At 38.2% G+C, this 15,280-nt stretch overlaps 1 protein-coding gene across 1 annotated transcript in view; it reads left to right on the forward strand.

The window, feature by feature from the left end:
- The first annotated feature begins 4,355 nt into the window (after positions 1-4,355).
- The window catches only part of GABRA1 (gamma-aminobutyric acid type A receptor subunit alpha1), a 43,060-nt gene continuing 32,135 nt past the window's right edge, over positions 4,356-15,280 (forward strand). The window contains 5 exon segments of the mRNA XM_032124586.1: positions 4,356-4,566; positions 4,568-4,606; positions 4,608-4,900; positions 6,992-7,079; positions 10,752-10,864. Of these exon segments, the coding sequence (XP_031980477.1) occupies positions 4,487-4,566; positions 4,568-4,606; positions 4,608-4,900; positions 6,992-7,079; positions 10,752-10,864 (613 nt within the window). The 5' untranslated portion in view covers positions 4,356-4,486.

A 15,280-nucleotide genomic window follows, 5' to 3' on the forward strand; every position in this document is an offset into this window, starting at 1 on the left:
AAAATTGTCAGTAACTCGGTTTTCTGTTTGAAATACTGTACTTAAAGACTTTAAAGCTCAAGAGAATCATCATCTCTGAATTTCTGGGCATCAGCTATTTTACATCTTTATTCCATTTTTAATAGATAATGAGTTCAAAGAAATGTCACTTCCAATTTTCAACACAGTTCTAGAAAGAACATTCAAATGTCTTTAATTGACATTGTAAGTGAGACTGACTCTGGAAATAGTGCAACTTGTTTTCATGAAGATTCTCAGTTGCATTTCCCTAAAAGTTTCTCTCTTTCTTCTCCCTCTACTAATTTTTTGAAGAGGAAAGAGATGATGAATAAAACCTTATTTTAAAATGAAAGAGGAATTAAAAGAGTGAACTGTTTTGTGTATCATTACTTGCCTTTTACAAAACCAAAACAAAAATCCACCACTAAGTGACAAGTATATGTCTTATTTTCTTTACTGTGGCTGTAAATTAAAGGAGGAAAAAAAAGTTAAGCCATTGAATTTTTTTTTATGTCTACTAAAGGGTTAACAACAGTACTTTGATATATTACTGAAACATTAAATTAGAAATCAAATTGGAGTCATATATTTTACAAAATATTTCCATTTAATCACAAGAGCAGGACTTGTAAATAAGAGAGTTCAAAGCTTTGGAGCAGATGGTCTTTCTGTTTTAATTCTTCATCTGATCTGCTGTATGCCAGTAAATCTCTGAGTTTCATTTGCTTTATTCAAATCCCTTGGCTATTAAGGACACATTGTGTCAAAGCATTCTGCTGTGGAATTTCAGTTGTGTTATATATTCCTAAACTAAAATAAAACATATGCATATTTGCATACACAAAGAACAACATGATAAAACCCACAAGACTGGAAAAATATATTCTTTTCAGGTGACCTATTTAAATAATATAGATATGTCTATGTGTATATATATCAAAGGAATAGGCCAGACTTCAAAAAGTGCTTACTAGAAATTTAAAAGCAAAAATAGTTCTAACTACTTTGAAAATCTTTCTCTATGTCAGTTTTAATCCACCACTTAAAAATATATATTTTACCAAATTAGGATTCAATTGTTTTAACTTCACTGCTACTAATCACTTGCAATAACATCAGGGTTCAAAGCACTACACAGAGGAGTTGTGCCAAGCTTGCTTTGGCTGTTTAGATTTAATAATATTGTTTTTAAAGGATATAGTTCTACATTCCCATGTGACATGAAAGACATAACCTCTTTTGGGAAACTTTATGGAGTAATAAATCTGGCTCTAAAAAAAAAGTTAGCCTGACATCTTCCTTTTCCAAGTGTGACTGTAAAACTGCAGAGATGCACATCACTTGTATACTAAGTTACCTGGAGATATATGTTCAAAGGCATCTTTCCTTTCTCATTTGAACAATTTGTTCAAGAATGAAATCATATGACCCTAAGACTCACTGGCACTATGCACATTGCTATATATAGCTTGAGATTTCCAAAGATATCCTCTTAAGTTAGGTGCCTGAAATCCACAGATGGACTTATTTGATAAATGCATTACCCTTAGTCATGTTTGGATTAGGTCAGCGGAATTCAGATGAAAAAGAGAAAAAGCAAGACACTTAGCTTTTTTCCTTCAAAAGAGCACTTTTGCTGGTAAAAACAATTCGTATTTTATTTATTTATTTCTTAAGTATTTGTTTTGATAACACAATCCATAATAAAACAGCCTATCTGTTTGATATCATCCAAATATTCTTAGCCTTTACTATGGAATGACATTATAACTACGATAACAGCTTTTGAAAGGAAAAGAGAAAATCTGGGTTATATGTGAGCACTGATGGACAGGAATCTCAGCCATGGAGGAAAAATAGTTTTGTCCTACTTTCTGAGCAGATGTGAATTAGAGAGAGAATTAACAACTTTTCAATTTTAGGTCAATATTTTCACCCAGTGAGAACTCAGGAAAACATATAATCCTTTGGCACACAGCAATTATGTCCATGGAGGCAAAGAGGCTAAGAACATCATGTGTAACCCTTGACACTTTAGTAAACTAAAAACAGTTGCCATTGTATATATACTAATTAAAATAAGTCAAGAAAACTATAGGATGCAAGGCTATGTCTCCTGGGCTCTGAAACTGCTTCAGCTTTCCACTTGCTCAGATTTAAGTGCACATAGGTACATGAATCTCTATCCATTCAATCACCCACTTTTTAGCCCATCTTTCTGTCCAGCTACCTATCACAGACACACACAAAGAGCAAATGTACTTACAACCTCTTTGTTAATGAGTAATGAAGGGGAAAACGAAATATTAAAGCTATGTTGAATATTTATTTATTTTTGCAAATACATACTATTCATCTAGAAAAAATAGTTTAAGGTCATTATAAGGATATAATTAATGCCCTATTGACAGGGGAAGGAATCTCAGCGGTTTTACAGCCACAAAATGTCCATGTCCTTTAATAAAAATTCATTGTGTTGTTTTTGTAAACTCAGGCGAGGGCCTCAGTCTACTTGTTGCATAAGCAAAACTCTCTTGTGCTTCAGTGGAAGAACAAAAACATAGTAAATTGTGTTAGCTAAGAGCAAACGAAGGTGAAAATGTTGCATATTTAAAAACATCCCTCTAGGCACTAAGACTCTGTCTATGTAATAGTGATTTGAAAAGTCACTGCTTGTAATTTCCTTGGGAAGTGGGTAGGTTTTTCTGTTCCCTACTTCTCTGTGCACTGCTAACAGCCTTGAATCAAAATGAGATGAGCTACATTGGAAATGCCAAGAAACTAAGCAAAAAGTCCATTGCAAGCCTTTAAAATAACCTGTGGCTGTTCAGCATTGATCATAATGACTGGGTAAAGTTGGTGCGCCAGGGCACTCTGATAAGCAAAATTTCTATTCTCCTTGTGCTTAGGAAAATCATTGCAGTGTTTAGGCTGCTATGTCAGGCACTTATCCGAAATGATTGCCACCTTGGAAGTTACTGCCAGCCTTAGCTATGAATGTCATTGGTTTCTTGGGTCAAATCAAAACCTTCTTGTGCTGTTACAGAGACAAACAGATCATGCATTTCATGAGGATGCACAGAATGTGCAATATTTGATTTAAAAATCTGGATAAAGCTTGCAACAGATAGCTTAACTGTAATGCAAGATATCAATTCAGGTTATCTCTGACAAGATATATGGATTTTGATCTCCCTTGGAGCAGCATCATAGGAGGGAACAGAAACTAAATCAGTGATGGCATTGAGAAGAGGGAAAGCAGACGGTATTTGAAATCCAGTAGGTGTATATGATATAAGGAATTTCTTTTTTCCACCCCACAGATGCTGGTAGTGCTTTATAAGGAAGAGATACGTTGATGAAGGACTTCATTTTATCTTTGCATTAACCAGAGCAAGGACAGCTGACCACGTTGTGCTTGTGGCAGCAATGTCTGGCATCTCTGCAGAAGGCTTGGAGCTGGTGAAAGGCGCCTCGAGCTAAAGGGACCATAACCTGTGCTGGGCAGGTGAGCGCTGCCTGCACTCCCCCGCACACCGACGCCTCTCTGGACCTGATGCATCCAACTTTCTCGTTGTTTCTCCGCAGAAGTGCCGTCGCCCGCCGGGCTCGCCCAGCTCGTTCCCACCTGAGGGGAGGAGGTCTGGATAGGGGTTAAAGTGACGTTAACGTGGGGCAGGACTGTGCCCCTCGGTCACCACGGGTGGGGCAGGGCAGGGCCACCGCGCTTGTTCGGAGAGCGGCTGAAGCTCCACCCGCCGCGGGAGCGAGCCAGGGGCTCCGCGGGCTCCGCCGGTGCCGGGAAATGTCCCGGCTCCGGTGGCCGGCGGGGTCCTGAGGGACAGCGGGACAGTGGGCAGGGGCTGGCAGCCCCCGAGCACAGTCCTCAGCTGAGCCCCGGGACCGCGTCGGGCGAACGTGGTACCTGCCGACTAAAGGCGAGTGGAAGTGGGGAAGAGCCGCCGGCTCCTGGAGCCTATCCATCTCCTACGGGTCTCGCCCAAAATGCGTGCTACCTACGTTTAATTAGTATTGCACAGCATCTCTGTCCCCGTCTGGTTACAGCCATGGTCTGCCGCCAGGTCCCTATAGGTGCATACAGTCTATAGGCACACGCTCGTAGTGCTGCATCCTCAATACCCCTGGCCAGCCTTCATTCATATTTATGCCTCGACTAAATACTCGATCAAAAGTTGAACGCTAACACAGATCGGTTGTATTTTTCATGTACGACCCTTAAAATAGACTGTTTTGTAAACTGCAAGTGTCTATAAAGATGCTCAGCGCAGCCTCCCCCCGCCGCGCAGCCTCCCCCCAGTAATAATAATGCTGCAGATTGTAGAAGGATTTGAGTCTGCAGCCAGAGAGAAAGGGATTAGGGCGAGAGCACTGGAAGTTAAATTGTGCTGCATATAAAAAATGGGCGGATTGGTCTCTAGATGAGAGCTTGGTACCACCTTCCTTTCTAAAATAAAATCTCTCTGGCATGAAGTCACAGCCTATTTCACATCCGGTTTACCCTGGGACGTATTACTACTGTCTTGATAAAGAGAAAGCTTTTGTTGTGTAGCGGCGGTCGGAATACTGGGAAGCGAAATTTGGGTGCTGAGCCCGGAGGAGCGGAGCAGCGGCGGCGATGGCCGAGGCGGAGTGAGCGACGGAGCCGGAGCCGCGCAGCCTCCGCGCCGGCGGGCGGGCACCCGGCAGGGCAGCGCCGGGCAGCGGCGCCGCGGACCCGCGCCCGAGGGCTCCGGTAAGGGCGGCTGTTAGCTCGCACCCCCGGACGCGCGCGCGGGCACATACGGACCCACACGGACACACATCCGCACCCCTCCGGGCCCTCCCGGCTGCGGGCACCGCGTCTCCGCGCGCGGGCGGCTCCTCTCCCCTCTTTCTGCAGGTACCGCCGGGTCGGGGTGGTTTTTTCCCCCTATCCCTCCAGCTTGAAAATCCGCAGCGATCGATGGGCATTGTCAAGTATCTTATTTATTTATTTTTTAGCGCCGACTGATTTCCGCTGGTCCCTCGCAGAAAGGTTTTGGGTTTGGGTTTTTCCCTCCCGCGGGCGCGGTGGGAGGGGTGGCTGCTCCGGGCAGGGGGATGCAAAGTTGAAATGCCGGGAAGAAAACAAGTCTCGATTTGAGCCTCAGAGAGGAGCAAATCTCTCAATCTCTCACCGTGAGTCAAAATGCATCAAAATGCCCCCCTTTTGCCCCTGATTTTGTTTTTAATTATCCCTTTTTTTTTTTTTTTTTCTTCAGTGGGCGCTGCTGAAACGCTCCCAGAACCGTGGCTCTTGCTCCCATTTTGAATGGGAAAACCGGCGCTGGCTTGTCAGGCGGAGCGGGTGGGGGAGGCCGGGGGCTGTTGGGTTTTAACGCTCATTCAAAGTCTTAGTTAACATCTGCTTTTTCCAGCTGCAAGAAACTTTCCTTCTTCGGGATTTATAGTGCCTGGATGGGTTTATCGAAGCAGGGGGTGATGTTGGGAGGAGGGGCGCGAGCATGGAGCTCAACAGATCAAAATAGTTCAGAATAATTCACTTTCCTTTCTTTATCCCGAGGAGCCTTTTGCAAAGGCAGAAGTTGGCAGGACCGAGAGAAGGTGATTTTTGAAGCCACTGATGTTGTCTTTCCCTATGTAAGGGGGCTGATTACAGAGCAAGTTAAGATGCAGTCTCGTCCCTGAATATCTTTATCCACGCTTTCCTGCCACATCCAGCTCCTTCCTATCCAGTTAGATTAGCTCAGCTCCATTCAATGCTTATCTGATGATCATTTGGCTATAAAGGCATTAATTATATCTCATTGCTTACATACCGCTTTGTAACGGTATTTTATTGATTTAAATTGTCCCTGAGAGTGCACAGTGAATTGGGGAAGCTTTATTTAAAGCTACAACAACATTTGTACATACGGTGCTTCATTTTCTCGGGCACGTAAAAAGCCCTCCAATTCACTGTTGGGGGAAAATGCAGGCTTCATATTTGTTAACCTTATTTAATGTAACGAATCCTAAAAATCGGCTGTATCCCAGCACACATTGAATTGATATATAGAGGGACCTGCAACCTCTCCTGGGCAATTAGTTCAATCTGCCACACTGATTCCACAAATATCACCTAACTTTCTATTTTATGGTTTATTAGAAAGCAGAAGAAACTTTCTGAGTTGTGTTACTTTTTACTCAAAGGTAAACTGAGAGTAAGTCAGTGAAGTCTGGAGAGAGTACAGAAAATGCTTGGAGAGGAGGAAAAGGCTGCTAATGCAAAAACATTTCCTAGCAGCATTCAGAGACTGGTAGAGATTTAGGAGATGATGTGTATGTTGTCAGCACATGGTTTCACTACTAATTGTGCCCCTTAGCCCTAAAGAGTGCCTATGTAGCAGCAGATCACAGAGCTAGAATCTGCTCATTTTAGTCCTTTTCTGATGCTGTTATTTCAGGGAAGAGGAGGATTGTTGTATCTGTAGAAGAAAGTTGTTTCCGTCACACCAAAGCAAAGCAGTGGCTGTGAGGAAAGCATCACTTTCCTCAGTCACACTACCATATACTGACACCTTCCCAGAGGTTTGGAAGGGCTCAGGCTGGTTCAAGTCAAACAAAAAACCAATTACATTTGGTTATCTGGAAATGCTGTGGAAGTGCCTTGACACATTGTCAGCACAGGGGGAAACTGAGTAAGAACTGCCACAGGGTTTGGGGACAGCAGCTTTTACATGTAATTTTTTTTGTTAAAGTTCAATAGTAATGCAAAAAGAATACACCCTTACCACAAAATAAACCTCATCCTCAGTCTCTGGGTCTAAAAGTAAAAGGTAACCAGGAGAATAACCAAGGCCGTGCACCCCTATTCTGAATGCCATGAGCTCTACTGTTGTGAGGCCATTGCCTGACATCAAATTATTCTGCAGAAGTTTCCAATGTCAGATTTTTTTTCCCTAATACCTGTTTTAATCAGGGGGGATGTTAATGGTTATTTTCCTTCTAGTTCCAGAGTCCACCATGAAGGGATTCCTGGTGCTTTGTGACTGCCTCTGGGCCTGGAGCCTTCTCCTGAATGCACTGACTGAAAGAAGGTGGGGAGATATTTTTAAATTTTTTCATATTTTAGGAACCTTTAATTTAGTGTAGCAGCATAAAACAAATTCTGCATGGGCTGCACTACCACTAAGTGTATTGGGGGAAGTTAATCCCTGTTCAAGTCCCAGCTAAATGTAAGGGAAGTTTAAAAGGAAACTACAATTTTTTTGCATGAAACTTTTTTGGTCAATACCGTGAAAAAATAAAGCAAAAGCTTTCTGAAACAAATTGAAACTAAACTAACTCTTAAAAACCTGTGCAATTTTTTTCTATTCTTATGTAATGACTATTCAGAAATACAAGTTTCTTCAGAGGGAAAAAAAGTATAATGAAGGGTTTTTTTAAATCTCATGTAAATGCTTTTAGTAACTTAATTGTGCCTGCAAGCAGAGGCATAATTTCACTTCTTTGTTGGTCGGGATTGTGTGCTTTCTTAGTAGTTGTATTGAAAATCTGAAGTAGACCTTCCTGGTGAAGGGAGATTGCTTGCATGAAGAAGAATTTGTAAGCTCAAAGCCCATGACAGTTATGTTTGAAAGACCATTCTGCACTTGTATTTGTGGAATATTTGTTGAAATAATAATCTAAAAATAACGTTAATTAAAGAACAATTTGTAATCATAAAACACCTCATCAAACAACTAGTAGCCTAACTAAAGATTATAAAGCAGTTTGAGGTATGCTTGAAGTACTGTCTCCAATTCAAAATTCAGTGAAGACATTTAAGAAGACTCTCAGATATATTTTTGTATTATAAAACACATTTAATATGCTTGAAAATGATGTTACCTAATGACCAGAAAGCAGTAGACTGTTGTTGTTGTCAATAGTGATCCCTAAAAGATCTATTTGTGCCTTGATCTCTACGGTTAGTCTTGTCTTCTTATGCATTCACGGTTCTAGAGGAACTTATTTTCTTACTGCCTTGAAGATTTTAAATTTTTGTGGAGTGGGTGATTCATGTAACAGCTGCTGTATTGAATAATGTTTCAGAAACAATACATTTATTTTTTATAATATATTAAAGGCAAGATTTGAAGTCTTCCTGAAGCACTTCATCTGACCTAGCTAGGGAATTTTTTGAAAACATGCTTATTCTATAGATGTGCAGGTTGTTAGTGACATCTATGCACAGATATTTATCGTAGCTGTAATGGGTGCATGTGCATTCTTAATGTGAGAATTAAAACGCACTGGACCAGAGTTTAAAAATCCGATGGTGTGTCAGGATTATAATGACCTGTAGATGGAGTCCCTGCACAGTTTTTTTATGAGACTGGGGTTTAATGTGAAAACACAATTGCATACAGTCATATTTTTCTCAAAATGTACACACCTTACAAGAAGCAGATGTGGGTTTAAAGCCATTTTGTCATAGCTAGTAGCCTTGCTTTCCCTCTGGAGTGTTGTGAACGCTTTATGATAAAAAACAATTGATAAATTAGATAAAGTGTGTGAGATACAGAAAGACAGTCTTCCCGTGTCACTCTTTTTATCATAAAAAAGCCCAGCAATAGGACTATTTTAATACGTGGTTTGAATGAAAAGTCACAATCACTCTGGAGTTACAGTCTACCCCACATGTGCATAAATGTTCAGAATCTTCCTGTTGTGACCATATGCCAATTAAACCCAGCCCTCATATGCCAATTAAACCCAGCCCTCATGGTGCTTTTTACCTTTGTTAAAATGGTGGGAAGAACAGGTGAGGGCACTGACAAATGTGACTCCCAGCATGGAAGTGGTGCATAATATCCAACTGCGCTGCCTCCAGCCCATCTTCCTGATGCCTCCTCACAAACATACTCATTTATTTACCATTAACATTCTGAAGTGTTTTTGTGTCCTTTTTCCACCTTAATACTGATGACCTTCTGATATCCTTGAGATATGTATAAAGAGCAGCTTTTTTTCTGACAATGAGTGTTAATATAAAATTTAATCCACTGAAGGTCCTGTGTTGAAATTCTGGGGAAGCTTTTTGAGGAAAGATCCTTTAAAAGATAAAATGCTGGCTACAGACAGCAGAAGAACTTGTTATTTGGTAACAGAGGAATCATAAAAAAAATTAGTATGTGTGACTTGAAATTCAACTGTAGGTATGATCAATAAATATAAATCAATTTATTTTTTTATGAAGTTGTATGATACGGTTAGAGGAAATTCATAATATTTTTTTTTAACTGTTAGGGATTTTGCCTTTTAATTGGAAATAGTGATTTATATGCATTAAAATATCACACCCTATGGAAATAAACCAAAAATTATTAAAACTTCTGTGGATGTCAGTGCTGAAACTGATTTAAATTTATAGTGTTAAATACTTAAACCTGTGCTGCAAAATAAACTTGGAAGCATTTCCAGAGTACCTATATTCAGAGTATCCTTCCTCCTTCTCTCTGTATTTGATCCAAGTGGAATGTAAGCGTAGGATACACAAAAGATGTCTGACTGATGCAGCACACAGAAAAATAATTTCATAGTTTAACAGAACCTGATCATTTCATGTAGCATCATATTCCTCCTGAGAAAGTCTTTGGTGGTTAGAGCAGGAAGGACTGGCAGGGCACCAAGAACCATGTACTCTGAATGGAGACAGGCTGACCAGTGGAAGAATCACTTCTGTCACTAGACCTGATCCTAAGAAGAAGTTTTGGTGCTGCACTGTTTCTCCAGTTCAGTAGTAATGTGTGCAACAAAATGATGTTTTGAAAAGCAGCTTTTAGCCCTGATGACTCCACTTGTTTGTAATGGAAGTCTTCCCAGCAATGAATGAAAAACCTCTACTGGGTTAGGATTTAATCTATCATGTAATCTATGATTAAAAAAATCATCTGTGGCAGAGTATTAGGTAAAGGTCTCAGATTTAAGAAAGAGGTTGATTCTTGTGTCATCTACAGCAGACAGAAACCCTTAAACCTAAGGATTTAGTTCTGATTTGTATTGACGGAAGTTTAGATTTTGGTAGCTGAGTTCAAAGAGTTTTAATTTTATCCTTCTTCAAGTAAAATTTCAGGACCTTTGACTGAGTTAGAGACATACATAGGTATCTTTAAGGGAAGCTTTATAGACATGAGAGATTTTCATATCAACAGATGGTTTTGTTACGCATTTGAAAGGCAAAGATGGGGATATTCCTCCAAATATAACTGCTACCAAAAAATGAGAAATAAAAGCAAAATTATATGTCGATCTATGAAAATGCACACTCACTCGATCTACTTCTATATTTAAAAAGAAGATATCTCTATTTTTGTCAGTACTTTTCAGTGTTCTAAATTACTGTATCTTTCTTTGTATGCAAACCATTTATAGCTATTACGAATTAAACACATTACTCTTTGCTGACAAACGAGCATTTTCCTGAGGAAAACACATATTAGCACATTATAAACATTAAGGAGTAATGAGATAAACATTAAGGAACTAACATTCTACTTGCTCACCATTTATAGAGGGGCACTGATTTTTTAATGATTTTTAAAAACTTACAATTTAAGGAGAAAATGTAATCGTGCAAGAACTCTATAAAGCACTAGCCTTGTTAAATGGAGGAGGTTATGTGACCATAAACCAGTGTAAGCAAGATTAAATGGATTTTGGAATTACCATTTTCTAAGGTTATTGGTGGATTACTGTTTTTCAGTGTTAACTGTTGTGTATTTCAGCTACGGACAAACCTCATCACAAGATGAACTTAAAGACAACACCACAGTGTTCACCAGAATATTGGATCGTCTTCTGGATGGTTACGACAACCGCTTGAGACCAGGACTGGGAGGTGTGTTGTATTATGATTTTCAGTATTACATGCTGGATAAAAAATCAGTTAAAACATTATTATTTTTTCCATAATATACTTATTTAAATTCTGTTTATATATATACATAAAGTAATGCTGATACATAGCTTTTTTTTCCCAAAAGCCATGCCTTCCCTGTCTTTCACATACTTGGTTTTCTCACACTTGTACCTAAAAGAAGAAAATGGTTTGCAATTCAAGAAGACTGCTGAATGGGTAGTAAAACTTTGAATGTATAAAGAATAAAAGATAAAAAAATGCAACCTGTGACCTGACAAATGACAAGTTCATGAATGAGGCCTAAATAGCCCATATATCTATGACTATTTTCATAAAATGAATTGGGCTTTTTAAAGTGAAAGTATCAATCTAGATACAATCTAGTAGATTGTCTCAGAGAAGTTTTTAAGATTTTTTTTTCTACTTAGGTATGTAATGATTTGTTTCTGTAACATTTTTTTCTTCACAGTTTGGTAAAAATGCATTTATTTTTCTGCACTTGGTGCTGAATCCTGAGAAAGGCATAAAACCACATAGCAATTATGTCTTTATAAAAACATTGTTACAAAGCCTGGTCTTCATCAACACCTCTGTGTTCACTCTTTGAGTTGTTCTACTGTGACATGTTCCCAAAATTGGGTCTTAAAAGCTTACTGTTCACAAACATGGAAATTCTAAACAGACAAGCACAAATCTACAAATCTGTTCTTTCCAGTGCATGTAAAGGTTGGCTTTACTTCTTTCAGATTTTTTTTTTCCCTTTTGGACCCTTCAGGTAAAATAAAACAGAGCAACCCCTCAAAAATATAGTTCAGATTGTTTTCCTTTAATCACTCTCAGAGGAACTGCAATATAAGGGGGTATTGCATTAAGAATTCTTGTATCATCTTGTGTGGATGAAATGGAAGGTAATTAAGCGTAAGGTTATTCTGTGGTTTGAGGCTACCATCTTGCAGCTGTTATTGAATTGTGAGCCAGGCTCCTCAATAAATTGACTTCACTGATTTTGAGGAATGGCTAAAGATAAAATTCTGTTCAAAAAGTATTAATTAACACATAAAAAAATGTCTTGGTTTGTAAATCTTTGTGTGCAATTTCAGGTAATATACAACAAAAGAGTAATTTTTCACTTTTTTCTACCAGTATTATTGCCTGCTTTCTTGTGAAGCCTTGACCTAGGGTAGATAAATGCTCCTTTTTTCTTTGTTTAATGGAACTGTAGAGTTCAGTCAGCTACTCTATCACAGTAAATAAAGCTCAGAAGACAATAAATAAATGAGACTCTGTAAACTTTGTAGAGTCTGGTACATGTCTACAAGAAAAATCTGAGCATATGATGATTTCCTATATGAGTTTTATAGCTATTTTGATTTGTTTAACAGATACTAGAAGAGAAAACAAAGGGAGATGCAGGGAAAGGATTTTCTCTAACTCTCTGGATTGCAATTTAGAGAACTAAGCACATCAGTATAAACTCTTATGTCAGTGTCTTTATCTATATGTTTCTGAATGCAGACTTCAAAAGTGTACTCATGAAAGAATCATCTGGTTGAGTTAAAATTTACTCCTGACAGAAAGGAAATTAATCTCTTCACAAAGTTACATAGCAATTTGTATGGCTTTTGAAAGCAACAGTGAGTGATGGGAAATATGGGTTGGAGAGAAGGAAGAATTGAGTAATTTCTTTAAGGGTTAGAGAAGTTTGAATAATCTTTGCATCCTTCCTTTTTTGAACTGTGTTGCCTGTTCCTGCCTGTAACCAAGAACCTCAAATATCACAATTTTCCTCCTTCACAGTATACTATATTTTCACAGTGTCAGTTCAGCAAATTTCTCTCTTATGCTTGTTAGCTTTGAACACGAGAAATAAGAGTACCATGGCTTTAAAAAATAATTCCACATCTGATTAAATTGTGGGCAGTAAATTAATGTTTTAAATCAGGTATAGTAAGAAACAGATTTACTCTTTTAACTATTGTATAAGGCATTATTCAAAAGATATAAATTATAGAACTCAAAAACTAGAGACAAATACCTAGGCTGATGTTTTCAGTCCTGGTAGCAACTTACAATAAAGGATGTGCTCAGGAATTCGGAAATTCACATCTTCAATACCTTCTTCCTCAGGTATCTAAATCTAAATATGAGTGAAGCACCTCAGGATGACTCAATTGTGACAGTTGATTTAGATCCTTGGTATAATGGGGAAATGTATTCTGGAATGATCCATGCATAAAAATATCCCGTGAGAAATCGAAATCAATATATCAAATGTAGCATGGGTTTTGGAGTTGGAAGTTCAATAGCTTTCCATGATATCACGACTTGTTACTGGAAATTTTAAAATGTATGGAAAAGCAGTGGTTTCATTTTTCTTCCCAACATAAGTGATGGTTTCTTGTTAAATATTTTGATCAGAACACAGTCTTTATCCATTCTGAAGCAAAAGTTAAGAAATCTACCAATGCTACAGCATTTTTAGATATATAGAATTAGCTCTAAAACTCATTCCTTCCATATTAGCTGCAATGTAGCTATTTGAGAATTTAAGAGACCAGACAGCCTCCTTATATATTACGTTGATAAATGTTATGCTGTTAAGAACAGTGTAAATCTGTGTCTCACTGAGTGCACTATAGCACTTTTCCAATCATCCAAAATGTCTGTTTTGTTCTTTCTATGCCTTCTGAGATACAGCAGATGAGGTAAAACAATGTGTGGTGCAGTTACTTTGTCTTACGGAAAAGGGCACATTGCTGAAAACTCTGGTTATCCCAGTACGACCTCTCCTCCTGTAGTGCACTTTTTACAAATCTCTACACCTACAGAAACAAAATTGTGTGCACGAACAGGAACAGAAACAGAAAAGAGACCAATTTATTTCTCACCTATGGGATAAAAGGGAGATGATAGAATTTCTTCAGTAAGATTTTTTGGTTTTCCTTCCTTGCCATTATGTGTATGCATGAAGAATTCACTGATGAAAAGGTATCTTTTGTTACTGAAGAATTGTAATGAATTGTGAAAGGGGTTTGATCTTGATCTTGACTCTACTTATTTAGAGGACTAAATTAATCCTTTTTTGAAATAAACACCATGATATTTCTCAATTTCAAATTTGCAAGCATCCTGTTAGTGTGGTGAACAGTTTCACTGTTTGGTAGAACTATTCTGGTGCAGCTCATGAGGTACCATGAAGCCAAGAACAACCTTCTGGAGAGATCTCATTACAAAGATTCGTTGTAGGAGCTATAGTGTGTATTCATGAGAAAGCCAGGGTAAAAGGTGGAGCATTAAGATAATGAAAAATTTAGAGGTGCTGAATTTTGAATCCCTCTTTGAGCATGCATAGAATAAGTGATAGATTAAAATTAACTCCACCCTTGCCTTTTTTAATATCTTCTTTTGAGATACTACTTCAAAAGGGAAACTAAAATTCATATATGCTCCATAAAAAGTATGGGAATGGAAATTATCATTCATCAGATAACCCAATAAGGCCATATCTGAAATGAAATGAGAAACTCTGAACTTTTTACCATTAAACAAGGGGGAAAGAAGGAATTATTTCTCATTAACCAGAATATAAAACAATGGAGTTGGTGACCCACAAAGAAAAATTATAGTGATTGAATATGCTTGTTATTCAAAAAAAGACATCATTGATAAAACTAATCTTATTCTTTTTTAAAAGAGCATGCAACACCATATTATGCATTAGCACATTTGCATTTCTTATCAATAATTATTGATATAAATTATGTTATTTACTTGTTTTTCCTCCTTCGTATGTGGGCTTAGTCACTTAGACACTGCTAGGAAATAGCATCTGTTGTACCCATCCATAAACATGAACAAGTAGTTACATTTAGTTATTTATGCATGGAAAATAGAATTTCCAAAATAAATGTAAAAATGTTGTGAATCATACTAGAGGACACCTATTGACTCTATGAGAGGATAATCATTTACAAAAAGCAAGGAGGAGCATTTGCAGAGAGTAACGTATTGAAGCTGAAAAGAGGAAATCATGCCAGACATTAGGGGAAAAAAACCAAGGGAAGTCATTGAGGTAATGGCATAATTTTCTGTGGGAACTACCTGGACTGTAGAACTAGAAGTGATCAAAATGGCTTAAATAATAAAGATGCTGATCTCTATTCAAATACACAGTCCTGAAAAAAATGAAGGGTCAAATGTGCTGGGAAGGAGTGAAATAAGAAAAAAAATTCACTTCAGTGTGTAGTGATGTCTCCTAGTGAAGCGCTGTGTCTAGATTAGGAGTTAAAAGAATTGAAGAGCAATGAAAAAGGGTGGGAAAAATAGGTTCCTCAGGTAAATGTATATACCATTCCCTGTTCAGGGTTGTCTTCATGTGGGGCATAAAGATGATCC

Source organism: Corvus moneduloides, chromosome 15, assembly GCF_009650955.1.
Source record: "Corvus moneduloides isolate bCorMon1 chromosome 15, bCorMon1.pri, whole genome shotgun sequence".
NCBI lineage: Eukaryota > Metazoa > Chordata > Aves > Passeriformes > Corvidae > Corvus > Corvus moneduloides.